The sequence below is a fragment of the Trichoderma harzianum genome, assembly GCF_003025095.1.
Source record: "Trichoderma harzianum CBS 226.95 unplaced genomic scaffold M431scaffold_18, whole genome shotgun sequence".
In the NCBI taxonomy this organism is placed as follows: domain Eukaryota; kingdom Fungi; phylum Ascomycota; class Sordariomycetes; order Hypocreales; family Hypocreaceae; genus Trichoderma; species Trichoderma harzianum.
Window position 1 is genome coordinate 25,802 of NW_020209266.1, and position 27,488 is coordinate 53,289.

The 27,488-nt window shown below is 47.9% G+C and overlaps 12 protein-coding genes across 12 annotated transcripts; 6 read left to right on the plus strand and 6 right to left on the minus strand.

Annotated features, from left to right (window-relative positions):
- Positions 1-344: 344 nt before the first annotated feature.
- Positions 345-774, minus strand: M431DRAFT_512827 (hypothetical protein). Its single transcript, XM_024919914.1, has one exon. It carries the CDS (start codon positions 751-753, stop codon positions 433-435), a length of 321 nt encoding a protein of 106 aa, XP_024769041.1. The 5' UTR covers positions 754-774; the 3' UTR covers positions 345-432.
- A 1,076-nt stretch (positions 775-1,850) lies between these two features.
- Positions 1,851-3,132, plus strand: M431DRAFT_524566 (hypothetical protein; the record flags this gene model as incomplete). The annotated part of the gene is made up of 3 exons (XM_024920582.1): positions 1,851-2,241; positions 2,297-2,850; positions 2,909-3,132. 3 exons carry the CDS (start codon positions 1,851-1,853, stop codon positions 3,104-3,106), a joined length of 1,143 nt encoding a protein of 380 aa, XP_024769042.1. The 3' UTR covers positions 3,107-3,132.
- A 770-nt stretch (positions 3,133-3,902) lies between these two features.
- M431DRAFT_126109 (hypothetical protein) lies at positions 3,903-5,367 on the plus strand (the record flags this gene model as incomplete). The annotated part of the gene is made up of 6 exons (XM_024912265.1): positions 3,903-4,155; positions 4,208-4,342; positions 4,402-4,429; positions 4,476-4,660; positions 4,713-5,086; positions 5,170-5,367. Exons 1-6 carry the CDS (start codon positions 4,023-4,025, stop codon positions 5,365-5,367), a joined length of 1,053 nt encoding a protein of 350 aa, XP_024769043.1. The 5' UTR covers positions 3,903-4,022.
- Positions 5,368-5,755: 388 nt separating this feature from the next.
- M431DRAFT_9960 (hypothetical protein) lies at positions 5,756-7,391 on the minus strand (the record flags this gene model as incomplete). Its single annotated transcript, XM_024925170.1, has 3 exons — positions 5,756-6,584; positions 6,732-7,194; positions 7,292-7,391. 3 exons carry the CDS (start codon positions 7,389-7,391, stop codon positions 5,756-5,758), a joined length of 1,392 nt encoding a protein of 463 aa, XP_024769044.1.
- Positions 7,392-8,038: 647 nt separating this feature from the next.
- On the minus strand, positions 8,039-12,930 carry M431DRAFT_9961 (hypothetical protein; the record flags this gene model as incomplete). The annotated part of the gene is made up of 3 exons (XM_024925174.1): positions 8,039-9,465; positions 9,546-10,575; positions 10,654-12,930. The coding sequence occupies 3 exons, from the start codon at positions 12,928-12,930 to the stop codon at positions 8,039-8,041; spliced, it is 4,734 nt and encodes a 1,577-aa protein (XP_024769045.1).
- A 784-nt stretch (positions 12,931-13,714) lies between these two features.
- On the minus strand, positions 13,715-14,740 carry M431DRAFT_9962 (hypothetical protein; the record flags this gene model as incomplete). Its single annotated transcript, XM_024925175.1, has 4 exons — positions 13,715-13,784; positions 13,839-14,086; positions 14,136-14,347; positions 14,398-14,740. 4 exons carry the CDS (start codon positions 14,738-14,740, stop codon positions 13,715-13,717), a joined length of 873 nt encoding a protein of 290 aa, XP_024769046.1.
- A 618-nt stretch (positions 14,741-15,358) lies between these two features.
- On the plus strand, positions 15,359-17,668 carry M431DRAFT_272536 (hypothetical protein). Its single transcript, XM_024913958.1, has 3 exons — positions 15,359-15,492; positions 15,572-17,145; positions 17,191-17,668. Exons 1-3 carry the CDS (start codon positions 15,467-15,469, stop codon positions 17,502-17,504), a joined length of 1,914 nt encoding a protein of 637 aa, XP_024769047.1. The 5' UTR covers positions 15,359-15,466; the 3' UTR covers positions 17,505-17,668.
- An 829-nt stretch (positions 17,669-18,497) lies between these two features.
- Positions 18,498-19,638, plus strand: M431DRAFT_542967 (hypothetical protein; the record flags this gene model as incomplete). Its single annotated transcript, XM_024921138.1, has 2 exons — positions 18,498-18,558; positions 18,611-19,638. 2 exons carry the CDS (start codon positions 18,498-18,500, stop codon positions 19,579-19,581), a joined length of 1,032 nt encoding a protein of 343 aa, XP_024769048.1. The 3' UTR covers positions 19,582-19,638.
- A 524-nt stretch (positions 19,639-20,162) lies between these two features.
- M431DRAFT_97571 (hypothetical protein) lies at positions 20,163-21,728 on the minus strand (the record flags this gene model as incomplete). Its single annotated transcript, XM_024924950.1, has 2 exons — positions 20,163-21,319; positions 21,398-21,728. 2 exons carry the CDS (start codon positions 21,726-21,728, stop codon positions 20,163-20,165), a joined length of 1,488 nt encoding a protein of 495 aa, XP_024769049.1.
- A 911-nt stretch (positions 21,729-22,639) lies between these two features.
- On the plus strand, positions 22,640-22,813 carry M431DRAFT_500155 (hypothetical protein; the record flags this gene model as incomplete). The annotated part of the gene is made up of 1 exon (XM_024917890.1): positions 22,640-22,813. One exon carries the CDS (start codon positions 22,640-22,642, stop codon positions 22,811-22,813), a length of 174 nt encoding a protein of 57 aa, XP_024769050.1.
- Positions 22,814-23,118: 305 nt separating this feature from the next.
- On the minus strand, positions 23,119-24,738 carry M431DRAFT_512833 (hypothetical protein). Its single transcript, XM_024919915.1, has 4 exons — positions 24,157-24,738; positions 23,860-24,042; positions 23,395-23,800; positions 23,119-23,332 (listed from the first exon to the last, which is right to left on the minus strand). Exons 1-4 carry the CDS (start codon positions 24,610-24,612, stop codon positions 23,253-23,255), a joined length of 1,125 nt encoding a protein of 374 aa, XP_024769051.1. The 5' UTR covers positions 24,613-24,738; the 3' UTR covers positions 23,119-23,252.
- Positions 24,739-26,692: 1,954 nt separating this feature from the next.
- Positions 26,693-27,403, plus strand: M431DRAFT_41767 (hypothetical protein; the record flags this gene model as incomplete). Its single annotated transcript, XM_024914993.1, has 1 exon — positions 26,693-27,403. A coding segment is annotated over one exon (711 nt), but the record flags the coding sequence as incomplete, so codon positions are not given.
- Between the last annotated feature and the right edge of the window lie 85 nt (positions 27,404-27,488).

Sequence of the window (27,488 nt, forward strand, 5' to 3'; positions counted from 1 at the left end):
AGCCTTGCCTCGCATTTCAACGTTGTGATTGGAGAAGTATTTATTCTTGCGGCCTGGAAAGCGAAATGTACCGATATGCGCTATCACTACCTAGTAGTAGTCTTTCAACATCTACAATATCCACCTGCATTCGATCCATTCAGTAATCAGAGCCGGAAGGCTGTAATTATGGTTGATTATAATATTATTATAAAGCCGAGGTGCTCTGCCCAAATGGTCAATGATAGGACTAGCATCAGCTGTCTGTTTGACCCCAAAAGTGTGAGGTCGCGTGAGTCAGGTGGTAAGATTTGGTGTCCCTTATTCTCTGGTTACATTAACATTAATTAAACTATGCGTCTTATATTTTATTGAGCTATGCCCATAAGTGAATTTTAAACTATGATCGTATATCAAGGTAAATCTCATCCCATACCTCCCTACGCGGTCTATTTAGACATTTGGATCAGGATTTTCAGTATTCGTACCTCCTTCCTGGACCAGGATGCGCCCGATTGAGGCTGAATGGCGAAACTGGACGGCAGCTAGATACTCGGCGTCCTCTTTGAAGCATGCTTCCACATCTGCTTTCGTTGGAAATTCCAAGATTACCATTCGATCCTTATATATATCTCCCTCCATTGACCAAACCTCTTCACCCCGAGTAAGAAATTTGCCGCCATACCGCTTAACGATTGATGGCGACAGTGCGGTGTATTTTCTATACGTTTCTCGATCATGGATTGCCATCATGGCTACCACATAGGCCGGCATTGTCGCAACAAATGCTAGTCCGCTTAATACGAGTTGGAATGGAAAATATGGGGTGTCGGTCGGTACCTAGGGATGTGCGGAATAGAATAAGATGTCTGGTCTAATGTTATTTTTTTTTTCCTTAAGAAGTTAGGACTGTGATGAAAAAAAAGTTCTAGATATTAGCAATATGAAGTCATTATATATCTTGCCGTGATTTCACTTTGAAAAATTTGAATTAAGTTTGCTTGCGCGCCCATTGTTACTGCTGGGCATGTGAGCCCGAGGCGTCCTGTGCAGAATGGTGCAGAATGGTGCAAGGCGTACAAGTAGCAGGGCGTAAAAACATGCAGCAGGGCGTGTAGCAGGGCGCAAACAGGTAGCGGGTAAAACGTGCAGCAAGGTGTTGGAACTCGTAGCAAAGCGTTGGAGCTTGTAGCAAGGCGTAAAATTCGTAGTAAGGTGTAAAATTCGTAGTAAGGCGTAAAATTTGTCGCAAGGCGTAAAACTCGTAGTAAGGCGTTAAACTTGTCGCAAGGCGTTGGAATTTGTAGCAATGTGTTGGAGCTTGTAGCAATGTGTTAGAGCTTGTAGCAAGGCGTAAAATTCATAGCAAGGCGTAAAACTCATAGTAAGGCGTAAAACATGTCGCAAGGCGTTGGAGCTTGTAGCAAGGCGCAGAAAGCGAGGGATGAAAAGCCTGTAGTGCGCCATGGAGTTAGGTAATTAGCTGGAGGTCTGATCGAAAATATATGGAAGGTGATGAAAGAGACCCAAGACTAATATTAATTGGGAATAATGAGACCGAGACATGGATTGTAATCCGCACTACTATCAAATGCAATTATACTGTTAGTAATAACTAGATCTAGATATTAATTGTTGTAATGTAAAGTACCACCAGCCTGGTTTATTCTGAAAATATATCGTAGAGCGATAGATCTCTTAAAAGTCTGTGTTAACTCAAAGAAATAGTCTATTGCTTGCTTTCATATTTGCAGTAGTATCGACTATAGCTTTGCATTTATTCACTACAACCAAATTGCAAATCTACTTCCACTATGTCCAGCGCAGACTTTGCAACAGCTGTCACCAAACGGCCGCAGCAGGAAGTCGCAATGCCACTTATCGCATCAAATATCAAGTTTACGCAAGCTACTAACCCTCGGAAAGTGCCGCAGGTTGATTCCAACGAAATATGGGCACAAAACGTTTCATCCGACCATATGTTGACCTGTCAATGGACAACGGAACGCGGCTGGGATGCTCCAGAGATTAAGCCTGTCGCTGATTTGAATATCTCACCGTTAGCCTCGTGCCTCCATTATGCAACGCAGTGTTTTGAGGGTATGAAAGTGTATCGCGGGTTTGATGGCAAAATCCGACTTTTCAGACCTGAACTCAACGCGAAGAGATTGGCTATGAGCGCCAAATGTGTCTCGCTGCCGCAATTCGACGCAGATGAGTTGGTGAAGCTGATTATGGCACTGGTGCAAATTGAATCCCCAAGTATGAGCCTAACAATCTTTTACCTCTTATTTTTGGGACTGACTGTCGATGGCAGAGTGGCTTCAGAAACCAGGGAGTTTTCTCTACATACGGCCTGCGCTCATCGGAAATGATGCTCAGCTCGGGGTTAGAGTACCCAAGAAGGCCACGCTGTTTATTCTTCTTATGTGTTGGCCCGACTTCTCGAAGTCAAACTTGCGACTGCTTACGTCCCGAGGTGATGCCATTCGGGCTTGGCCAGGGGGCTTCGGCCATGCCAAAGTTGGCGCAAACTATGGTCCTAGCTTTGTTCTTCATGACGAGGCTGTGCAGGCTGGCTATGATCAGGTTTTGTGGCTGTTCGGGCCGGAGGGCCAAGTAACAGAAGCGGGCGCCAGCAACTTCTTCGCCGTTATAAGGAGCAGAGAAACTGGAAGGCACCAGCTTCTAACGGCTCCTCTAGATGAGAAGATTATTCTTGATGGAGTAACTCGACGGTCAGTCATTGAGCTAGTCAAGGCGAATCTAGCCAATGAGCTCGAGGTTGTCGAGTCGTCCTTCACAATGAGCGACCTTCAAGTTGCTTGGGAAGAGGGTCGCTTTCTGGAAGCATTCGTTTCTGGCACTGCTGTAAGTTGTAACGACATATATTACTTTAATAAGCATTATCACTCACATTTTATGTTAGTTTTTCATCACAAAAGTGGCAGCAATTCAATATAACCACCAAGACCTCGATCTGCCGCAGAACGATGATCCACTAGCCACAAATTATGGCTCATCAATTCGATCTTGGCTGCACAATATAATGTTTGGTAAAGAACATAAAGAACAACATGAATGGGGTGTAGTGGTTGATATGGAAGCAAGCAATATATCTTACTAGTTAGGTAGTACTGTATGCATTTTATCTTTACGGAGTAAAGTACTTTAAAATATTTACAGATATCATATAGTCCCTGTTGGATATCAGAGAGCTGGGTATAAAGGGGAGAGTGGTGAAGTTAAAGAAGGGAACAATCTGTATCTTAGCTACTCTTTAGCAGCTAGGTATCTAATAATGACTGTATTCATCTCTAAACCTTCTAAAATAAAGAGAGAATCTTTTTATAATAAACTGGTCTATACCCAGTTAAGGGTAGATAGGTTACACTTGGTTATACATAAATCAGGTCTAGAATCGTAAGGATAGCTTGTTAAGCGATGATAGAGCTAGTGACCTAAGGTCCAACTGGCGCTTTCAACCAGGACACAGTGCTTAGGGCATGATTGGCTGGCATGAAAGGTTGCCATCTACTACAGAGCTGCTGATGGCGAGGAGAGGAGATTCTAGACTTTCTTTTCAATTTTTACTTTGGGAGAATTGCGCATGAATTGCGCAAGATTAACTCGTGGCGCACCTTATCTGCACCTCCTGGTCAATATAGTAGTAGTCATCAAAACTAGGTGGTTGTGATGGTGGGTCTGCCGCAACAGTATCTTACACGGCGCAGGGCGTAATGATGCAGGGCGTGATGCAGGGCGTGATGCAGGGCGCGGTGCAGGGCGTGGAGAAATTTTCCTCTTTGTCATGAGAAAACACAGGACAGGAGCTTCTCATATCAACAAACCCCTAACATATGCTTACGTGACGTTATTATTTACATAACCTTGTTCAACCTGTGATGGAACGTCGCCCGGGGCAGAAATTTCTACTTGCAGGTACATTGGGTGTAGCTACATGTACATATCATTCTGAACATTAGTGTATACAGGTCTTTCTAGCGCGCTTGCTCTCAATATGTCGACTTACGGGCCCGGCAATGTCGCTTCCTCGTGCCATGGCAGTTGTGCAATGGGGCGACGCCTTGATATCAGAGTCCGTCGAGCTACCAGCATTGCAAGAACACCAAGTTTACGTAAAAGTCGAGTACGCAGCCTTCAATCCAACAGATCGTATGTCCCTTTTGAATTGGTCCCATGTCACTCATATGATAACCTTGCACAGGTCTGGCATTTGAGCTGAACGCATTCGGTGATGGGGCATTTCTTGGATGCGATTTTGCTGGAGTCGTGACACATATCCATCCTAACGTGACAAAGCTGGCAACTGGTGATAGAGTAGCTGCTTTGGTTTGGGGAGGTACGGACATACATTAGCGTGCAGACAGTGGTCAGCCTTGCTGATAATATGGCCGCTAGGTGAGATCAAAGGCATAGGAGCATACTCGTGAGTGTATCGAGATCTCATAGCTGTTTTGTTTTAACACGCGCAGTTCTTACTGCATAGCGGACGAGCGCATCTCGTTTAAAATCCCGGCAAATGTAGACTACGCAGCCGCCTGCGCAGTGCCACTTGCGGCGAATACGGCCTGGCTGGCGCTGTTTTCCAAGGATTGTCTTGCAATTAACCGCAACGTATCAGCTACAAAGCCACAGCTTCTAGTTTGGGGCGGAGGAAGTATGCCATTTCTATATCTAAAATTCAACCTTAATACTGACTGGTTGACCAGCTACGGTAGGGTATTTCGCAATTCAAATTGCGAAGCTACACGGCATAACTACTGCAACCACATGTAGCCCGCGAAACCTCCAGCGTGCAAAGGATGCTGGAGCGACACATGTCTTCGACTATAATGATAAGGATGTTGTTTCCAACATTCAGGCAACTCTACCCAACATAACCCACATTTTCGATACGGTTGGAAGTGCGACTTCCTCAATTACTGCGGCTGAAGTCATAGGCAGCAGCTCAGGAGCCTTGTGTACGGTCCGTCCCGGCAAATCTAATACTATTGGAGTCAAACAAAACATGAAGGTGACAGATGTGTTTGTGTTCAAAGCATTTCCATGGGCACATTCCTACCGCCGCTTGGTTCAATGGCCAGTAAGTCTTGAAGCTTTAGTGTCCCTTGCGGTGTTGCTTTTATCTCATGTCTTCTACTATACTCATGGGTTGCCTCGATTTAGCTCCACAAAGAGGACCACGAATTAAGCATGGAGTTATACCGTCAACTTCCAAGCCTTGTTCGTAACGGGTTTCTCACGACACCTGTTGTCACTCTTCTTGGAGCGCTTAATCCGGATGTTGTTATGCTTGCGATAGATAGGCACCGCAACAATCAGATCTCAGGGCAAAAGCTATATTTCAAGGTGTCGGGGGAGTAGTAATAGAATTGCACTCTAGCGCTGTATGAACCGAAAGCTCCATATTTGAAACCTGTAACTCGCCGTAGCAGCTATATTAGACGGGATGGGGGCCTGTTGCGGGAACTGACAAGCGTGTCCATCATAGGTGGCAGGCTTAACAACGGCTCTCCAATTATGTATTAACTGTCGAAGATGCTAAAAAGACGGTTGATGGTACATTTTAGCTAGGAACAGGCGACAAGTTCAATAAGAGTGCTTATTTACTACACCAGGTAACCGCTGATAAGCAGTTGCCTTGTATCAAGAGGAAATCCGCGGTCCGATAATATAACTTGTCGTGAGAGCCCACAGGGGGCTATGCGTTTTTCGAATGTGAGAGGTAAAGTAAAAAGAGGCGTGGCATTATTCAATCCGCGTCTATTCCAATAAACGCATTTTTGCCACCACTAAGGGGTAGACTAATCAAGCCTGCCTGCTTTCGAAATAGGTCGAGCCATTGAGGGTTGTCTGCCCAAGTTTGATCCCATTCGCCGTCTGGTCCATACATTATTTCGCTCATTTTCCTTTGCAGCTGCCTGTCAGATGGAACACGACCTTGCCGTATTTCTTCGGATACATAAGCAAGGAGAATACGTTTGAGTTCGCCTTGCGAGTGTGGCGACTGAATCGTTACTTCGCCGAAGCCTCTCGCGGTATCCAGCATCCGGCGTTCAGTCAACTCAGTGACCGATGATTCACCAGGAAATATTGGGTTTGGGGGCTCGGCTCGATGATCTGCTTGCGACGCCGAGAAAGGTTCAACAGTGTTACGTTGGTCTCCAATCATGAATGCAGGAATGTCGTTCTCCACAAGGTTATCAATTTGTCGGTCAAACCCCCGGTCCCCTTTCCAATCCTTCATGTCAGCGCCTCTCTTGAAATGGGATGCCAGGTGCTTCTGCCGCTCTTCCCAACTCTCTAGGTTGGTGTCACAGAATCCACAGCGAGACCGAACGTTGTCGATGGCGAAGAACCAACTTTCCATATGCTCATGAAAATCGGAATCATTGTGAAAAAGTCGTAGATGTTGACGTAAATGATCTTTACGCCGGAAGAGACGCTCTTGCAAAGGCCTAGCTAAACAGGCAGAAAAATTGTGTAGGTCTAAGTGATCTGTACTGGGCTCAGGATACTGACAGAACGCACAGTGTATCGTTCCATCTGTGTGCTGTATGACAGGGCCGAATCTTGCACATCTGTAGTGAAGTGAAGTCAGATCGGAACAATCATAAAGAGGCGGCGCACGTCTTTCAGTTCCGTGCTCTCTGAAGCAAAATGGATTTAACTTACTGCCACTGTTCGAGACTCAAGTGTAGTGTGATTCATGTCTCCGCCAGTCATACTTCGTCTTGAAGGTATCTGTGCAAAAGGTACATTGGTATCTTCTCGCATCGGTGGTATGTTGCGAGCCTATAGGTCTCCAAGTCCCATGTTGTCGTTTTCTCCGCCTTCGAGCATACGCAGAGGCGGACGTTGCGAGGGAGTCCAGTGAACTTGTTGAAACATTAGAGGGTGCCTCATATCCAGCACCGAAACTCAAAGTCGAATCATCGCATAGGATATTGTCCGTGCTATCAAACTCTGGGATGGTGTCAATATCAGGGTACTGGCCATAATGGCTAGATCTGGGGTCGGAAACTGTAGTGTGTGGTGGAAATGGATTTTCGCCACTTAAGGTGGCCCATCTATCAGTCACCGTCAGCGGGAAGCCAGAAAAGCAATAAGATTTGGCGTTTACCAACGTGTTGTTAGGCTCCCCATCGATAAACCGTTCATTGAAAAACGCCTGCGTTTGTACGGTAGGGTCTGGTACAACATGGTAAGCTCCCTAAACCACATGGATTGCAAATTTGCTATGTAGAGCCAAGTCCAGGGCTTAACTTGTAGGACTTCTAATACTGACCTAGAAGATTAATGTTACGGGATGGTTCGGCCTCATCAGGGATCCCAGATTTAGTAACTGAATTCCTCTCCATGAAGGATGCACCAGGGCGAGTAAACATGGCCACTTTACAGCGCAGCTGTGAGAATGGGCAGTGTTTGAAACGGGCCAGGGCGTGGGCAATTAAATCATAACGGAAGTAAGATAATCCGGTACTTGTATGTCACAACCTAACACTTATGGTCGCAATTTTGCAGAGAGTCAGAACTTCTTTAGTAAAAGAGATGACCTGCATGATACTGCAGACCATCGATAAAGCCTCAAATCCAGACATCCCGATTATAATTCGCGATACGTAAAGCGCCTGGTTAGAAGAATTAGTTGAAAAATTCTGAGAAGCGGGCTGGTGGGAAGATGCCTAAAGCCTGATCTTCAGCATTCAGGCTACGGAAAGGCGATTGGAAAGGCGATTGGAAACACGGCTACAATGCATATGCGCTTTATCGTTAGGCCTTAATGAGCCACACCTGAACGGCTTGGTATTGATATTGAGGAAATGCGCTGGTGCCTAATATTGAAATTAAAATATGCGCACATCGTTGTGCTTGCTTCACATTGAGCATCGGGAAACCCCCGTGGAGAAATCAATCAGATGATACCGTCGTGCTTGTTTAGAATATATGCACTTCATCGCGCATTGAGAAATGAAACACTTAAATATTAAATTGTCTAATCTATAATTTCCTAACGCTTTTTAAAACACTGCTTTCAGTCTGTAGGTGTGGCCTTAGGACCACCCGGGCTCCAACCAGGTAGATCCTTGGCCACCATGGCGAGCGACACGCACGACTGAGCAACTCCTCCGATAACTGTATAAGTCAATTCGGGATCCATTAGCTTAGACACGCCAGTTGTCGCATCAGATACGAGGAAGATCTTGTTCAGCTGGCCTTCAATGTCGCAGACAAAAGGATAGAAGAGGTTTTGAGTGCTGTCCATTGCCACAAGAACAGTCACTCCCGTGCTGGTGACTGTCGGGAACAGCATAATCATCTCGGCACCGATGGGAATAGCATCCCATGTGCCTAATCGCAGACGTGAAGCGCCCACAACAGAGATTGTGCTGGGGAAGTAGTACAGAATTCGGCCAGCCGAGTCACCGCTAACCATGGGCCTAGTAAGATCGGCTACGAACGTGGTGTCGTTGGTCAGGCTGGTCATTGACACGGAGCTGTCAGCTGAAGAGATGAACAAGCTGCCGTTTACATGGGGGTTGATAAGTAGGTGGCCGGTTGCATCGTGGATGATGACAGGGGCGGTGTCGTGAGCTGAATCAGGAGAGCTGGTTGAGGTGCTGATTGCGGTGACATCAGTCGAAGTGCCTGTAGAAGAAGTCGTAGTAGATGCCGTAGAAGTAGCAGCAGTCGATGCAGCAGCAGTCGATGCAGCAGCAGTCGATGTAGCATCAGTTGAAATGGCTGTAGTAGAGGTAGGAGCAGCAGAAGGCGTGAAAGTGAGTGTATCCTTGACAAGAACCTTTGCGCTGGCAGTACCACTGGCAGTACCACTGGCAGAAGCACTGGTCGTCACGGTCGTGACTCGTTGAACAAGTTCAATTCTCTTGTGCTGCGAGTTCACTTTTACGAAACTAGCCATAATCCCAGCTGGCGCAGGATTCATGGGGGCTCCATCAGAAAATTTCCAACAGTCGGGAAGAGCAACATTGAAACTGCCAAAGTAGAGGAAATTGACGCCAACGCAGTTACCATCAGATGCACAAGAATTCGTGCAGGTATCGGCACTACGAGACTTGAAGACATCTTCAATCGTTGAGCCGTATACCAAGTTGCAGTTAAGTCGGAACGTTGCTCCGTTTGCCACGCAAAACTGGCCGTCGCTTGATGGGCAGCTGAGTGAGGCGCAGTCGGGACCAGCAGGGGGAACAGAAGTGGTGCCACCAGTTGGAGCAGAAACGGTTGCCGTAGGAGGGGCGATAGTGAGACTCTCGCCGATGCAGCCAGAGGCAAAAACAGGGGCGTCATATTCATCTAGAGTGTATTTTCCTTGCTTGATATCGGAGAGATCGAGCACAACGGTGTTGACCATGCCGACGCTCCAGTGGATGCCGTAACAGCCATCTTCGGGGTCAGTGTTGACTTCGCCGTTGTTGACCTCGTTGGTGAAGTCGTATTCCACTACATAGAAGAAAGCCATGGCGGTTAGTATGCAACTTAGTTGATAGGAGTTGTTTAAAGGGGGGAAAGGGGTAACTTACTGCTAGCACGAACACCGGGGGTATCGACAAGCTTAATCTCCTTCTCATATTTACCATTGAGGATATTGAGACCGAATCCAAGGGTAATTGGGAGACCAAGAGTAGAATTGATAGTCAAACTACCGTCGGCCTGAACTGTGTCCCGGATATTTGGTGTCCAGCCTGACTTGGAGGAGCTTTTAGGGTTAAGAACATCTAGCTTGGCTGAAAGCTGTGTCCATTGCATGTCAGCACCAACGAGATACTGTCCAACAGCAGCGATATCTAAATCTGCAGACACTCCAAGAGAGAGCACAGGGCCAATAGTGAGAATATCGGGAATCGACAGCCCGGGCAAGCCCACGGAGAGGAAGTCGTACTGCTCCTTGGGATTCCACTCGGCAAAAGCGTTCATGCCGAGATAAAGACCAACATCCAAAGATCCATCCAAAGAAAGCTGGGCCTTGGTGAGGCCGTTGATGAGAGAGAAAGAGGCACTTCCATCAAGCTTTAGCTTACCATTGGCCTGGCAATCGACACACCACAGCTCAATGCTGGGCTCCGGATCCGCCTCACCAAGGATGACGCCCTTGATCTTGTCGATTGCCGCGCTCTGAGCGTCCCAGTACTCGCCCTTATCAGGAGTCCACGTATAGAACTTGAAGCCATCGCCCCAAGGAGAGTCATCCAGCGCGCTCTTTGGTGGAGTAGCTTGCACGGGAAAGTCAAATGATCGGTCATAGTCGCCCGTGATGATGAATGTCACGGCTGCAAGCAGACCCTTGGCAAAATTTTCAGCCGTATTTAGGATTGTATTTCCAAGATTCTTCAAGTTGTTTACAGCGTCGTTTGCAAGATTTGTGGCGAGATTTGCGATTCCATTGCCGATGGATTTGGCTTCGTCCTTGACTGCATTGTACGCTGTAGTTGCGGCATGATCAACCCAAGCAACGGCTTTGCATGCAAAAGAGGGCCAGCATCTGCGCTCAAGAAGGGCTCGGCTCTGAAGGTCGCTGACCTGGACTCCGGGTATGACGGCTGCGAAGGTGGCCTGTCTGAATGTTAGTACTTACAGGCTAGACATAAAGAAAGGACATGGAAGAGAGGGGAGCTAGGTACAGGCACTTACATCAAGATCTTCATCTGCAACAGAGTAGTAACCCAACTTATTGTTAAGGCGATAATCGAAATCGGGGCCGCAGTAAATGGCTGGCAAACCGTCAACCTCGTTTGCACTGGGCGCAGTGCATCCATATGCAGCCGCAAGTTCAGGGTTTGGCTCAAGAGTTGGCACAGAAGTCTCAATGGAGCCAAAGTCGACGCCAACGTCCTGAGCAATGTCGGCAACTGACTTCATAGAGCCTGAACAGCTCACAGACTTGGTCGCATCGTCAAAGGTAATGTGAGTAGCGACAAAATAGACGTAGTGACCGTCAGAACTGCATCCAGAGGCAGCAGTGATGATGATGAGGGTGTTGCCGCTGCCCTCAGTTTCAGCCCAGGATTCCTTGGCGGCATTGTAGGCTTTAACTCCATCGAAGCTGGCAGACAGACTATTGTCCGAGTCACACTGGATATTGAGGATATTGATAGAGTTGTCAAGTATAACAGAAGGATACTGAAAGGTGACGTTAACACGGACTGTGGGAGAGTTGACCGCATCTGGGTCATCCGATCCTGGTGATGTACTTCCAAACCAGAGCTGCGAAACTTCCTTGGGAGTGATAACCTCGGTGCCTGCAACATCGACGTTTGGCGGTGCCAGTGGGCGAAGAGTGACAGTTGGCTGAGCTGGAAGGGTAAGGGGTCCGCTCGGGATTTGGGCGGTGCCGCTCGGAGCTGGAGAACTAGTAGTAGTTTGGACATCGCTTGATGATGTGGTATCTGGGGGACTTGTTGAGCTGTCTGAGCTAGAGTCTGTCGTTGGGGAAGAGGCGGTCGTGGTTTGTGCTGGAGGAGAGGTAACAGCAGAGTTGGTATTTGAGGAGCTTGTGGTCTCAGTTGGAACAGAAGTAGCATCAGAGCTAGTGCTTGAGGAGCTGATAAGCATATTGCTTGAGGTCGAAGCGCTGGTAGATGATTGAGAAGACTGAGAGCTAGTCGAAGTAGACGAAGCCTTGGTAGTCGATGATGTAGTCTTTTGGGTAGACACGGATGTGCTCTTCGTAGTGGATGTCGAGGTTGTTTTTTTCGTGGATGTCGATGTAGTCTTCTTGGTGGACGTAGATGTAGTGTGGGTTGACGTCTGTGGCAACTTGCTGCTGAGCACGGCAATCTGACCGTTCGCGCGGGTTGAAGTCTTAGACAGCGTCTTCTTCAGCCAGCATTCACCATCATGGTAAGCAGCAGCAACACAACCGCTCGTCTGGTCACACCAAGTGATACAGCTGTTGAAGTTGTTGAGTTTCTTCGACGCCATATCACCACCGGCGCGGTCCACGTTGCAAGCAATGGTAAAGCTTCGGCCGCTTGGTTCCTTAACCTGCTTGCCATTCTGGCTCGGGCAGAGAGAAGGTGGAGGGCTAAGCGCGGAGTTTAGCACGGCAAACTGGCTGTTTGTTCGTGGCGTAGAAGCTGTAAGCTTGCTCTTCAGCCAGCATCGGCCATCGTGATAGACAGAGGCAACGCAGCCGGTCGTCTCGTCACACCATGAAATGCAGTCTCCAAAGTTGGCCAGTAGCTTGTTCCTCAAATCACTGCCAGGATGATCAGTGTTACAGGAAACTGTAAAGGTTCTACCACTTGTCTCCTTAATCTGCTGGCCGCTTGGGCCAGGGCAGAAAGCCGGAGCAGCTGGCAATAATGAAGTCAACACAGCAGTACTGGCTCCAGTGCCAGCAACCCCTAATTGTAAAGATTTCTTCAGATAACAAGTTCCAGACCGCCAGGTAGCAGCGACACAGCCTTTAGTTTCATCGCAGAGGAGGACGCAGTTGGCAAAGTCCAGTGTCTGTGTCGACTTGATATCGCCATGGGGATGGTCAACTCCGCATTGAACGGTAAAGTACCGTCCATCCGCCATCTTCACCCGACTGCTTCCATCTGCCGGACAAGTAATCGGAGTCGGTACATATTGTGTGCGGACTGCGCCGATCACTTTGCCATTTACGACAGCAGCATTAACGGAAGACTTCAGCCAACATGTCTTGCCGGAATAGGAGACGGCCCGGCATGAAGCCTGGGTTGAGCAGACATTGATGCAGTCGTGAAGGCTGTTGGAGGTAACCGACTTGTAATCTCCGCCATGATGGTCGAAGCCCGTCTCTACGGCGAACTGAACGCCGTTGTTTGCTCGGAATGTCGAGGATCGGGCGACTAACTCGTTGCTTTCCACGACCGGGATGGCATGGCCAGCCGCCTCAGTCGCCAGAAGAAGCGCGAGGGCGCTGGCGAGAACAGGGCGCATATTGCCGAGCAGTTCCCGCAATCTCAAAACCGGAAGTTGTCGTTGATTGAGTAAACAACGGAAACTGCTTGAGTCCCTCTCGAGGGTTTAGCACGGGTTTTACTCTTCATATAGCAAGGCACCTGCAGACTTCATCCGGCCATGTTCCGTGGAGGCCTTTCAACAAGGCGCGGGATTACATGTCCAGCTCTGGGTCAAGACCCTTTCCATAAGGCCACTCCGAGAGTAGCATCAAAACTATCGATAAAATCATCATGTGTTTTGAGGCCATCGTGAGCGTAGCGCCGAGACTATTGACAAGTCCCATAAGTTTCTTACGATTTCGGGAACTTCGCATGGATGTTTGTTCAGCTGAATGCTTGTTTCCCCACAGGGAGACTGGAATTAGACATATTGGTGGCGGTGGCCTATGAAGACTTCAACACTGCTTTGACAGGGGCCGACCCGAGGGTTCCTGGATCAATCTAGACTTCAGGAACCCCAATCTCTCCCAATCAACTTGCACGGCGCGTGCGGACCAGGCCGAAACAATGGCCAGTAGACTTGATACGGAGTAGCGTATTGCCAGCAAACGTGAGAGAAAGAGATTTCCGTGGGGCTCTACTAAGCATCTTCCTTGTGCTAGTAGTGATACTAGTGGGAATAGTAGTGGTCATATTGGTGGCGAGTCAAGGCCCAGCCCAAACACCGGCCGAGTCTCGATTGAGTTCAGCCAGCCTCGATTTGCGAGAAGCTTAGATCAGCCAGAACAGGGGTCATCGTGTGTTGCAACGAAATCTGTTGTTCATGTTGCAGGCAAAGTCGTAGAATTCGAGATGTTTCCGCTCACAAACACCACGAGTACAGCGGCATAGCTATGTAAGACTCAGTTAGTGTAATACTAGCTCACAATTACCGAGATAACTTACGCTGCTGTAGATGCAAATATCTCCGCTCGCTTTGCGTTGGTCATTAGACCAACACTCAAAGCAAACAACGCCGTAAAGGCAGCAAGCATGCCAAGCTTGGCGGCATCATTGGCGACGAAATAGAGAGCTGTGATGGGGCCGACCAAGAGAAATGCAGCTATAAGAATGCTAATGATGGCCGTTGCTGCAGAAATAGATTTCTCGTAATATCTTCCTACACTGCGGTGGCTATCCAGAGAGATTTCTTCCTATTATATGGTAAGCAGACTTTACATAAATCTAGACTAGATTGTATACCTTGAACGGCCAGTACCGCCTTAAGAAGATGGATAAATAATCAGTTTCCAATGAATGGAGACCAACAAGATCATCTGGATTATCCAGAAATGTCTTTGAAAGCCCGCCTAGTACAGGTCGTGGATTGTTGAACCACTCTCGATATGTATCAAGAATACGCTTGGAAGGCTGCTTCAATTTTGCTATCTCACTTTGCAACAGTAGTGCCTCATCTAAATAGTAATTAGCCGCTGCTTGAGGTGACATTGGACGTTTAACGAACGGTATTCTTTTAGTTTAGCTCGTATCTTGACAATTAAGTCCATGCGGACTCGTGCTTTCTCACTACCAGCATTATACTGTCGTTCTAGTGTTTCCCATGTCATGATAGCATCCGCCAGATCCATATCATCGCTTTTGGCATCACTTCTATCTAGTTGATCCAGTTTGTTCTCAAGAACTAGGAGTTCGGATTGCAAGTACAGCAGATTTCGGGCTGCAAGCTCGTCGAATTTGCGGTAGATGGACGTTTCTTTGTCAGGGTCGAGGGCAATCCACCTTGCAACTTGCGCAAATCCCTCTTTCTGATGAAAAAAGTCCCCGCTTGGATCTTGCGCTCTCGCCATTGTTCTGCGGGGATAGACGGCTACAATGCAACCCGCCCAACTGCGTAACGGATGAGAAAAGCTCTCTCGATGAAGCGAGGACCTGTACTTAAAGATGACTGAACACCGATGGAGTAGCCGCCAAGAAGGGGAATATGAATTAATGAAGAGCCAAATAAGGCTGCACAAGATTCAAGGTTCATAGCGGTCACCAAGTGTGTTCGTTGCTGATTGGAGACAACCAAAACGGTGGCTGGGCAGGTGTCTGGTTTTAGTGAGGTTTAATTTACAGGCAGATGCATGCATGAAAGCCCAAGATAAAGCCCAAGGTGGCGCAGTGCATCTCACAACGCGGCTGCCTTGCTGTTACAATTGTGTACGTCAGCTCCCTTAAAATCCCCAGATCAAATATTTTGACATTGGGATATGTCTACCTAAAAGACGTCAAGACCAAAGCTTTTCCATCTAGGACGGTAACGATATCACTTTATTACGCATTAGCTTTCATCCTCGCGAAGAAGTCAAAATAAGCGTTTGGCCGGGTTTTAAGCAACAATGTCTATCCAACCAGACATTTCCAAAGCCTTTGTCAACTATCTGCGCAATTCACGCCAGTTCAGCTGCCCTATTTGTCAGGCCGACGTTAAGCCGCCCACGCTCGATGGATTTAAGCAACATGTCTAACATGAAATCAGCGCCGAAAAGCACCCAACGGAGGAGGAGGCCATTCTAGAAGCCTTCCAACGGATGAAACTTACCTCATCTAAGCCTCAGTAAGTTACCCTCGCCAGAACCTATAACCGCCTTTGATACATCCACGTCTTCCATTATCTTATCTAACATATACCAAAGACCTCAGCCTATATCTACCACAGAACAAGGCCATAATAAAAGAAGCAGAAAAAGATCGGCTTTTGATTGGCCAGACGACCAGCAGAATTCAGACACTTTAAATACCAAAGAGAGCTTAAATAATAAAGGTCGCAATAAGAAGATTTGCTCTCCCAGTAGCTACCCCCCGCCCCCTAGCCCGACTAGGCGGGAGCGAGGTAGGCAGCAAGCCGATAACAACTGGAGAGAGTTCGATCGCGGTGCCAAAAGTTCAAGCACGCGTCAGCTCTGGAGTCCAAGCGGTGGCGGTCCCCAAAGGCCTTCTCAGCTCAAAACACAAACACTAAAGCCAACCCAGTATAAAATGGAGGAGCCCGATCCGGAACCTGTCCCAGATGCTGATGTCGGGGCAGATGATTATACCGAGGATCCTTCTGTATCTCAGCTGATTCGGCAGCCTGAAACTAGGCCAATATCCCAAGAGCAGCTCGTTGCTGAAGTCAAGGGTATATATGCAGGGCTTGTTATGGTTGAATCTAAGTGCATTGAAGTTGATAATGGTCACTTACCCCAGCAGCTTAATAACGAACAGTGGCAGGGACTTATCGCCCTGCATCGTACATTACTTCATGAGCATCACGATTTTTTCATGGCCTGTCAGCATCCATCCGCTAGTCCGGCTCTTCGAAGACTAGCTTCCAAATATAATATGTCTGCGCGAATGCGGTCACACAATATTCTGAATCAGTTAACTCAAAAACTGCTGAACAGGCGAATATATCAAGAATACCCCCTTGCCGACTCGGTGGACAAACAATATTACGTAGCTGGGACGGTAAATGGAATGCTTATAGAGGCACTTCCGGATACTGGGGCAGACAAGTGCTTCATATCATCGAAATTAGCCTCTCGTCTTGGCCTTCTTCCTGTTCCTGGAACACAAGAGAAGATAACACTTGCCAATGAAAAAGTAGTTGAGTCTCCTGGGATGGTACAAGTGCCGTGGGAATTTACCAGGCAACGAGAGAAGCACATGATGAACTGCTGGATACTCCCGGGATGCATTCGTGATCTGGTTCTAGGAAGTTCGTTCTTACAAGCAACAAACACGCTTAAAAGATTCCGCGATCGCATTAAAGTTAGGCTTATTGGGGTGTTCAACCGGTTTTCGTTGAGTTTTCTAGGGGGCAAGAAGCAACGTTTGCGGGGGTATATCAACGGCCATTTGACTGCGGCACTTCCGGATACAGGCTCTGACGCCATGTTTGTCAATGGTGCATTTGCCCGGAAGATTGGGTTAGATATTGACTCTGATGTCAGAAATCTGGTTGAAGTCGAACTCGCTGATGGATCCACAACCATGACGAGTGGCATTGTACGAGATGTACAGTGGAGAGTTGGTAAGACAACAGTGCAATGCACCTTTCATGTGCTTGAAGATCTATGCATGGACGTTATTTTAAGCAACAGCTATTTGTTCAACATGAACATATTCTCGGAGCAGGAGGAACACTTCTTCGACATGGATTCCAAAGATCATTTCGACGATTATTCTTCTTATTTTTGCAGTCTCCGTCTGCTTAAGAACAAGAATGGTAAGCACGCCAATCGGAACCTTGAGTTTTATCTAATTGATGCAGTGGCTTCTCCCAAGGCATTCAGTCCCGAGATGACCCAACATGAACTGGAACAATTGGAAAAATGGGAAAAAATGGAAGAACTCTACAGACGAGATGAAAGTCGCGACTGGATAATGGGTTTGCCTGAAGAGCAACAAGAAAAGGCTGTCCAAGACGAGAAAGCACGACAGCAGTGCTGGGAGGCTTCAAGAAAAGAACGTAAAGCAAAATTGGCAGCAACATCACATACAGCCAAGGAGAATGTTCGCAATGATACTGACCTGATAAGTCGGTTAAAGAAGCGATTCCGTATAGGGACTCCTCTGAGGAAGTGAGCTAGGTGACAATAAGCCCGAGAGCATGGAATGTCGCCCACGAGTACTGGCCCAAGTCCATAAGAGAAGCAGAATTAACACCAAGATAGCTGGAGACTGTTAAACGAAAAGGTTTGGAAGAAGGGATTCTTTTGGCTCACGCATTGTTTTTCCGTACATTATGACTTACATATGCTTCTTCTATTTTCTCATTTACGTTCATCTCGATTGACCAATGCTCCTGAGATGTGAGTTGAAAAATTGTCCGTCTTATTAGATAAGTGTAAGAAACTTGCCCCGACCGTACTAGAGTAGTCCCAATGAACTGGCATGAACACGATTTCCCTATTACGGGTGATGCAAATTAGTGAGAAAGACAGCAGCTGATCTCATCGGGAGAATACAAATCAATATTAGACGGTTATAATTTCCAAGCATACTAGAGTACCTGTAACGGATGCTGTTTATCGTGTTGAACCCAATTCATTACCGACAACCCTACGGAAGAGAATTCGGCAATCTAGTTTTACATTGCTTGATAATACAAATATGCCACTGCGTATTCATACTCAACCCTAATTGCCTTCAATTGTTGACGTAAAAAGAGCCACGCTGCCCTTTGAGAGTCACGGCTCACAAGTAGGGTTGCGGGACTGTGGTAGGCCCTATGAGTATCCGTGGCGTCCTGTCAAGGGGCACTCATCTCTTAGTCTGAAGATTTATAATCCAACTGAAAGGGCGAGATTCTATCCGGACTCAAGGCTTCTATCCGAACTTCGACGCAGTCTAGCACTAAACTTTAAAATTTTAGCTCTAGCGGATAGAATCGAAGTTTATGACGTCCGATGTTTTATTTGTTGTGTTGCTCAAGTAATCACCGGAACTAACTTTACTTACACTAAACAAGATTATTTTACTATATAGTCCAACGCGTCTCTACTCTATTAATGCCAGACAATCCAAATCCAAATCAGGCATTGTCACATTTCGGTTTCATCGACATATAATCTTAAGATGAAGAAAACCATATTGGTCATTGGCGGAACAGGCGCCCAAGGCGTACCAGTTGTCAAAGGTCTGTCACCTCCTCTTAGCAAGTCCAGGACTGCTACTGATCGAAAGGAAAGCCTTGACCTCCGATTCAAAATATAACTTGCGCATAGTCACACGAAATGCTTCATCAAAAGACGCTCAGGGTTTAGCAGCAATACCGGGAGTGACAATCCACGAAGGAAGCGCTTACGATGAACCGACACTTCGTCAGGCTCTCGATGGCGTCAACGGAATCTTTGTCAACACAAATGGACTTGCCATCGGAGAAAAGGCCGAGGTGTACTGGGGCATCCGTCTCTATGAACTGTCTCGAGAATTCGGCTTGGAGCACTTTGTATACTCAAGCGTTGAATACTCATCCAAGCTTGGCAATTTCCAAGCCAAATACCGATCTTTTCTTGATGCAAAGGGAAAAGTTGCTGATTACATCTCCGCTCAATCAACAGTCCCAATGGCCTGGTCGGTGTTGACAGCTTGTACATACATGGAGTCTTTGACGGAGCTTCTTCGACCAACTCCTGACACCAGCGACCCGACTACGCTTGTTTTCGCTGCTCCTCTTGGGTCAGCGAAATTCCCTCTGATGCACCTTGAGGATTACGGAAAATACGTTCGATGGGCATTTGACATGCCAGCTCGCAGCAATGGTCTCAATCTACATATTGGCACAGAGGATGTCAGCTGGAGTGATCTTGCAGCCACTTTTACTGAACTGACAGGAAAGAAGGCGATATACAAAGACTTTACCCTAGATGAATACTTCAGCCGAGGAACTGTGCCGGATCCAGAGAGAAAGCTTGGCCATTCAGCTGATCCCAATGATCCCACTTTGCTCACTTATAGGCAAAGCTACGGCGGGTTCTGGAACTGTTGGAAGGATGAGCTGAGTAAGAGAGATTACGATCTGCTTGACGAGATCTTGCCGACCAGAGTCAAATCCGTTCGAGAATGGATGAAAAAGACGGGATTCACTGGAGAAGCAAAATCGGTCCTAAAAGATTACAGAGATAGAACTGTGGTACGAAAAGTTAGCAACATGCCATAGAGCATGGCTTTTAAATTACATGGCTTACCGCTGGATAAACTATACCGCATATCTGATTTAGCCAACAAATTGATGTCTAATGTTTAGCAATTGCGTACTGCCCCAACTAAGGGATGCGGCCTAGGAAATCGGTATGCCATCTCTATACCTTAGCGTTCCCAATCTGAAACTATTTGAAGTCATTTCACAACCTGTATAGATAATTTCTGTTGTATGAACAGCGGGAACTGGATAGGGAGGTTGGCAGCCGCCGGTATCAGTACTCGTATGGGATGATTAACAGTTGTGCTCCCAAACAACAAATGCTGGAGGTGTACGAAAGAGCACATCTTACGTTTGAAAGTACCAAAGAAGAAGTTCGACAAGCTTTTTTCAATATTGTAACACCAGACATTTTCACATATATGATGTAGATAATTAGTGGCAATAGCTACCTTGTCGCTATAAGTGTACTTGCACTCTTTAGCATGCTACCAACATAACTCACATGGACAATCGAGTTCTTACCTAGTAGCCATCAAAAGACATATTAACTAGGCTTGATATCAAAAAGAAACAACTGACAGTCTAATTAGATGTCATCAGTCGTCACCCTCAATTCTAACAGAAGGAGATTCTTTCTCAATCCCCATGAGCACGAGGGTATCATGATCGACCCATGGATGCACCAGCTCAGGCTGAAACTCATCTCGCAGCGTACCACCATGCCCGGGTAGTACTTCATCGCGAAATGCTTGGTGAAACGGATTGGGCCCTCCCTCATAAAGAAAATTACCCACCTCTTCTTCAAGCCAGACAGTTCGGCTATCCATTTCGCCGGAATCTAGACGATCCAGTCTGATAGTCACTTTTGGGCGCCCAACAGCAATCCTCGTTTTCCAGTCCAGAGAGTCGCGCATATTATCCAACAAATCTCTGTAGTTACCGTCACCGGAGATAAAATACAGGCAATTTAGCTCAATGGTTCGAACAGAGGCCGGCAGCTTTGATAAGAAAGAAACAAGATCACGCTGCGAAACAAGAAATCTCGTCAGACCAAAATGTCGTAGCTTCGGCCATCTCTCTATGGGGAAAATGTCGTGGAGGAGGGCATGATGGACACCAGGATCTTTAGCCCTGTGATATCCGATATTCGTGTTCAGATGGAAATGTTCCAAATCCGGGGCCTCTCCCAATGCGCTTCGCAAGCGTCCGTTTCGAAGAGACTCCCAGTCGCCCGGCTCCTGCTGGCCGGCCATTAGAGCGAGATCAAGGCGACGGAAACCAGGCCTTTGCAGAAGATCAACAAGGTGGCTATATTCTGGACTAGGCTGGTCGAAAAAGCGGCAAGTTACGCCCGTTGGCAACAGGTGGGTGTCCAACACAAGCTCTTTCACTCCTGCTGCTTTACGTTCTGCCAGACAGCGGATTACCTCCTTGAATCCTCGCCATTTCCCTTTGTTCTCTTCTATCCACTCATCAGCCGGAAGATAGGACTCGCCCGAGACCGGCCAACCACGTGGAATGCTGTAATTCAAGCCGTATGGCAATGTCCGGATCATTGGTGTTTTGTACAGAGGAGCAAATAACGTCCCATGAGCTGCAGGCGTGATGGTTATCCTCTTTAAAGCTGGGAAGCGATCAAGGCCATACTCAAATGCCTTGATGTCCAAATCTTCTGCTAAAACGCTGCGTTGCTCTTCTAGGAATTGTCGGTAATGCCACCAAGACTCACACATTGTCAATGGTTCTTCCATCGCTTTGACCAAGGGTGCTATAAATGGTAAATCGAGTCTGTACTGAGCAAGTCTTGCTTCGACGAGGTCCAAATTATCACGGCATTCAGTCAAGAAGTCATCCGGGGGGTCATCTTCAGTATACCCCATGTCAGTCCATTCGAGACCACTAGACGCATCAACCCTGAAATCTCGTTCAAACCGCGCCTCGTCCCAGATAATCTCACGCACACAATGTCTAAAACCATCATGATTTGCAACGTATCGAAACACCTTGATATCTATGGGATTGGCGCTTATAAAGACTCTATCAAGATGCAGAGGGATGCTTGAAAGTGATTTGCAAGCAAGGCGCAGGTGTTTGACATCACGGCCCGATAAGTAAGTTGCAATCTGGTCCCAGAGCTCTTTGGGTAAGTTCGGTAGGGTCATTGATACCGCAGGCTGTAATAGCAGAGCGATGTTATGACTGATAAGTAAAGCAGCGCCAGGAAGTCAACGATACAAGAAAGAGATGCTCATATGAATCGGCATAGCAGGCAGATGTTTTATAGAAGGAAGAATACATGTAATTTGAAAGCGAATACCCCTCCTTTGGTGTTTTATGTTGGTCAGTGTAAGCACATGTCGGCGATCCTTGGTTCCGAAATATTGCATTCATCCTTGCACTTCCGAGCTGATTGGATCATTTACATGGATAAAGAAATCCGTGGTGGGTTTGGCCTTATTGGTTATCAAGGGAAGATCATGTAGGCAGCACTACAGCCACCCGCTTAGGATTGACTGGTGATGCATCGTAACACATACGCTTTTGGCTGTGTATGGTGCCTCGTGGGAGAAGCATCAACGGTATATAATGACAGGAATAATGATATTATGAATATTCCCATGGATTCAATAGGGCAGAAGTGGACTTATACAACTCTCGAGAATACACGGAGATGTCCAACGTCCGTACATGTCTGTTTGCCTTTCCCGTAACTGACAGAAAGTGAGGGGTTGCATTGAACTAGAAAGAGCACTGGGGAATCAAATCCAGTGCTGAATTCTCCGCCCGCCATCTCCCTCTGACCACTACAGATAGTCAACGCAACAAGCCGGCATACCTTCAACAAATACCAACGAAGACAGGCTATCTTCTCGCAGCCGTTGCTCGCTTCTCCACGTACAATGCAATTATCATCAAGCGCTTGAAATGGCGGCCTCGCAGCCAGCCCTTCAAGCTTTGACGGAGCGACTTGAGACCCAGAAACTGAAGCCTTTCCGCGATGACCAACCTATGACGGGCCGTGCGGATTGCTCTTGAGCCAGCATACGACAACCACGGCTGGGATAATAAGCCGATGGGCGGAACTCGATACTGGGCTTTCCAGAGAGAATACCAAATAGGCACCCTCCTCCAGACGATCCGAGCCGCCGTCGAAATCTCAGCGGAGCCCGTATACCTCAAGAAGGAGACGAAGACGTGGAAAGACGCCGTCCGAAACCTCTACTCCTTCCGACGAGGGTCGCCTTAAGCCAAAGATACGAGATGCTGCTTTTAACGGATATGGCAGACCTTTTTTCTCCCTGGCATGTGGAGTGGAATCGCTTTCTTTACGATGGATTCGCAGCCGATTCTTGCGATGGATTTTGATGCGAGCTTGAGTCGGTACTTTTTACTACATGATACCCAGGTTAGGTCAAGAATGACACCCAAGCAACTAAATTCCGCAATCGATCTGCGCAACGGATCGAATAGATACCCAATCTCATCATTTTGGATGTTCAGTCACCATCATCGCAAGCTTAGAGAAATCTGCGTGTCACTGTGCCATGCTATCTTTGGGTAAATGCAGTTGATGCAATTCTATTGGTATGTGTACGTTTTACTTTTCTTTTTACTTCTATAAGGCACTTGGCCAATGCTCATGGGTATTCATCTCGTTAAATATCATGTCCTCGTCGCGTCCGAATTTACAGCTTGATGATGGGGGTGTGGGCAGCAGCCTTCTCGTCCTCGGTGTTGAACAGGTTAACGTTCCACTTGGGGTTGTCTGTTACGGCAACTGTCAGCTTCTGTTTCTTTCTCATTAAACTCAACTAGTACAAGACTCACAGTTGAAGGGAACGTTGAAGCGGTAAGGAGTCTCGCCAAGCTTGTTCAGCGCAGCGATAGCCTCGTCGTCCAGGTCAACCTCCTGGAAGTTCTCGGCAATGCGAGCCTTGGTGACGGACTTGGGGATGACGGTGTGGCCGCCAATCTGGGACCAGGCGAGGATGACCTGGGCGGGGGTGACGGGCTTGCCCTGCTTCTTGGCCAGATTCTCGGCGACGGCCTTGACCTCGTCGGAGTTGACGAGCAGAGGGAGGCCCTTGGTGTTGTTGCCAAAGGCGGAGTAGGCGGTGATGATGATGCCCTTCTCGGCGCAGTACTTGATCAGTTCCGGGTCGGGGAGACGAGGGTGGCGCTCGATCTGGTTGGCGGCAGGGACGACACCGGTGGCAGCGATGACGGCCTCGAGCTGTATTTTTATGTTAGTTTTCTGATTGTAGGAGTTTCGGAGGTGAGTGGAAGACGTACGTGCTCAATGGTAAAGTTGGAGACACCGACGGCGCGGGCCTTGGACTTGGGGAGCTCAGTCATGGCCTTCCAGGTCTGGACGATGGAGACGTTGCGGTTGAGGAGAGACTCGGAGCCGTCAGCGGCCTTGGGGAAGAGGTTGGCGCCGGGGGCAAAGGCAACGGGCCAGTGGATGAGGTAGAGCTGTGAAATCGAGTTAGCTGCTGTTGCTTCTTCTTGCTTCGGCTCGCATTTCATTCGATTCTGTCTCAGTGACATCGAATGGAGCTTAATTGAGCCAGATCTGGGTGTACATACATCGAGGTACTCGAGGCCGAGCTCGGCAAGGGTGTCGTCCAGAGCGGGAGCAACATCCTCGGGGTTGTGGGCGTTGTTCCACAGCTTGGAGGTGATGAAGATGTCCTCGCGCTTCAGGCCGGGGACCTCAGCAAGGGCCTTCTTGATGCCCTCGCCAACCTCCTTCTGGTTGCCGTAGACCTTGGCAAGGTCGAGGTGGCGGTAGCCAATCTTGAGAGCCTCGTAGACACCGGCGCCAACCTCGCCGGGGGCGGCCTGCCAGGTGCCGTAGCCGATCTGGGGGATCTTGGCGCCGGTGTTGAGAGTGACGGTTCGTCCGGAAGACATGTTTGCGGTGATGCTGAAGGGTCGAGAAAACGAGTTGTAGGTCGAACGGGTGAGGTTGATGCGAGTTGAGGAGGAGAGAGATGAGATGGAGAGGAAAGAGGGCCGAGTCAAGAGACGAAGGGCAGCCATTTTATTTATGGAGGGAGAGGTACGAGATGGACTACACTGTACACTATGCTATGCTACCCAACGCCCATTACGACACGACACAGACTTTGAGACTACCGGGGAAGCTTGGATCATATCGATCGACTAAGGCCATCTATCCAACTCCATCCATTGCATTCTGTGGGGAATGTCGGAGTTTATGCATCGTGAGAAGGGTCGTCGTGGGAGGCTTGCCGCGGCGTCTGTTGCCAATTTTGTTGTCTCCATTATAAATCAGGGCACGTTGGGGCGAGTCATGGCAAGCGATCAACAGTTACAAGTGGCGATGTGGTTTTAAGACAAAATAACTATGTCATTGTATGTATACTGGTAATATTGTATGAAAATTGTTTTGTTTATTTTCGCATCAATAATATTCATTCTTCTTGTTGTTTTGTTCGTGTTAATCCTTTCTCTCATCACGATAAGAACACTTTTTTTGCCCCGCGGCCCAAAGAGGAAATCCAGAACATGCACGCAAATTTTTTAGGTGATGAGGGCCACAAATTACGTACTTGTACCTGCCAGGTCTCAGAGCACTGACACGAGCAGCGGAATTAGCGTGCGGATTGGGGGCGGCAATACTTGCCAGTACATCGTGGGGGTTTGTGCGGAATCTAGTGCCATTCGCAGACTAGCGGCGTGGGAGAGAAGCAAAAAAGATGGAATGAAAGATTCTTGATTTGCATGTTGTCTGTTAGTACCAGATAAGAGGGGGAACTTTGTGAGAGAATCAGTAGCAAAAAGGGAAAAGGGCAAATCGAGCAAACAGTATGGTAGAAAACGCTAGAACCCTGATGGCTGCAGAATGGCCAAACCACCTTCAGCCGTACCGGGTCTAAGTTGAAGTGTCTCCATGTACCAGCCAAGTATCCCCTCTTCTCTCCATACCCCAATATTGACCCAGAATTGGACCCCAATCACTGCTATTCTCCGCTAATCTCTGCAATTCTCTGCCATTCTCTTGCTCCGTTCGCTACCCCACGCATTGGCCCAGTTACATCGAGGTACCTCCGCCTGAAAGCGGGAACGGACAGACTTGCCATTCTGCTCTGGCCGGAGACAAGCCGAACTGCGACTAAGACTTTGCGTCATCGGCTAATAGATTGGCCGCCCTTCTAACTGCTTCGGATTCTTCCGAGTACATGTAAGTTATGATCATCATGATCTCAACCACTATCAAGACTACAGTATATACACTACAATGACGATTGTTGATGATTCATCCTCTTTGTCTCGGATCACGGCTAGGCGGGCAACTTCATCCTCCCATGTGCTAGTCTCAGCCAGGATCATGTTTGGCGTCTCCTCTGTGGGACTGCCTAGCCCTCGTGGCTGTAAGACAAAAAGGGCATCCCGCGAAGCTTGTGTTTGTAGTCGTTCAAACTCTATTTGACAATCAACCAGGCACACACTCTTAGCCGTAGCAAGATGTACATCCATTCATACCAAAAATCTGACTCTCTTGCCCTATTCTAGAAGCCTTCTCTTTCTCTCACCGCATCAGGCAACCTCACACGACACTTCCTTCGTCTCGTCACTGCAGCACTTGGTCACCTCAAGGACTGTTTCTGCCGCTAAGACACGTTTTCATCCTTTTACAAACGTGGAATTGCCATCTCACAGGTTTGATAGAAGCCGTCAGGGCGCCTCAAATATGGCAAACTCATCTATTGCTCAGACTGTTTGTCAGGCCTCCATCTCCTGAACAACCGAAGCAAAACCATGAGCAGAAACCATTTGTGCCAACAGATTTACTCGAATAACCCTTCATCGCTTATCGAGCGAGCAAACCGTTTCTGTATCAAAAAACGGTGAGGGTAGCTGCTCATTGATGCCAAACCAGGCTGAGGAGCAACGACGAGCCTACTTGGCGCAGTATCATGGCCTCCCTCTCTGCTAGCAAACTTCCATCAAATAGGTGTATAAAATGAACCATCAGCCTCGTATTGAAAGCATGCGTAGAATTCTTGTAGAATTACAACAGACAGGACATTTTCAGCCAGTGCTTGATGATCCAGAACACTCGCAAGGCTTCATCATGATCTTTCCAATCTTCAATATGCCTTGCCTGCACAACCATCACCAACCGCCTCACAACCACCACTCTCGTGACTTTCATGACGGCGAAATGTCGTCCTCTGCAGCCATCGGTCTGGCTGTTGGCCTCACTCTCATCGCAGTAATCATCGCTGCTCTCATCTACTGTTGGTGCTGGCGCCAACATGACCGGCACAAGAAGCATCGCCGGCAAAACTCTCACCATCGCGATAATCACGCCAATGGATGTACAACAACCCAGGCGGAACAGAAGCAGAAAAGACAGGATGGCAGCACGCAGACCGAACAGGCCCCTCCACCGCCAAAGGCGCCCCTATCAGTTCATCACCATCAGCATGATGACAAGCATTTCCACGGAGACCACTACCATGAACACCTCCACGAAGGCGATCATATCCTAGACTGCCCTGATCACAATATTGACCCAATTATTCACGACGATTCCCGTCAGAACAGCCACGGCCACCATCGTCATCGTCACAGCCATCATCGCTTTCACCGCACCCATCAAATCCTCCTTCCTCGAGACCCCATTGCCGAGTTTGAGAATCTTATAAGCCCTCTTTCCCCTGGAATCTCAGACGCCACTCGTGCAGATTTGGAAGCCATTCTCAACGGTCTCGATATCCCGCTACCAAACGAGCCCGTCCGAACGAATAGTCGTACTAATGTAAATGTGGATGAACAAGCTGCACGCCACGAGGAAGAGTCAAGAGAGAGGCGAAAGAAGAAGCATCATCACCATCATCATCATCGCCACCGCCGCTGTCATCGCCATAAGCGGGTGACAGTTCATT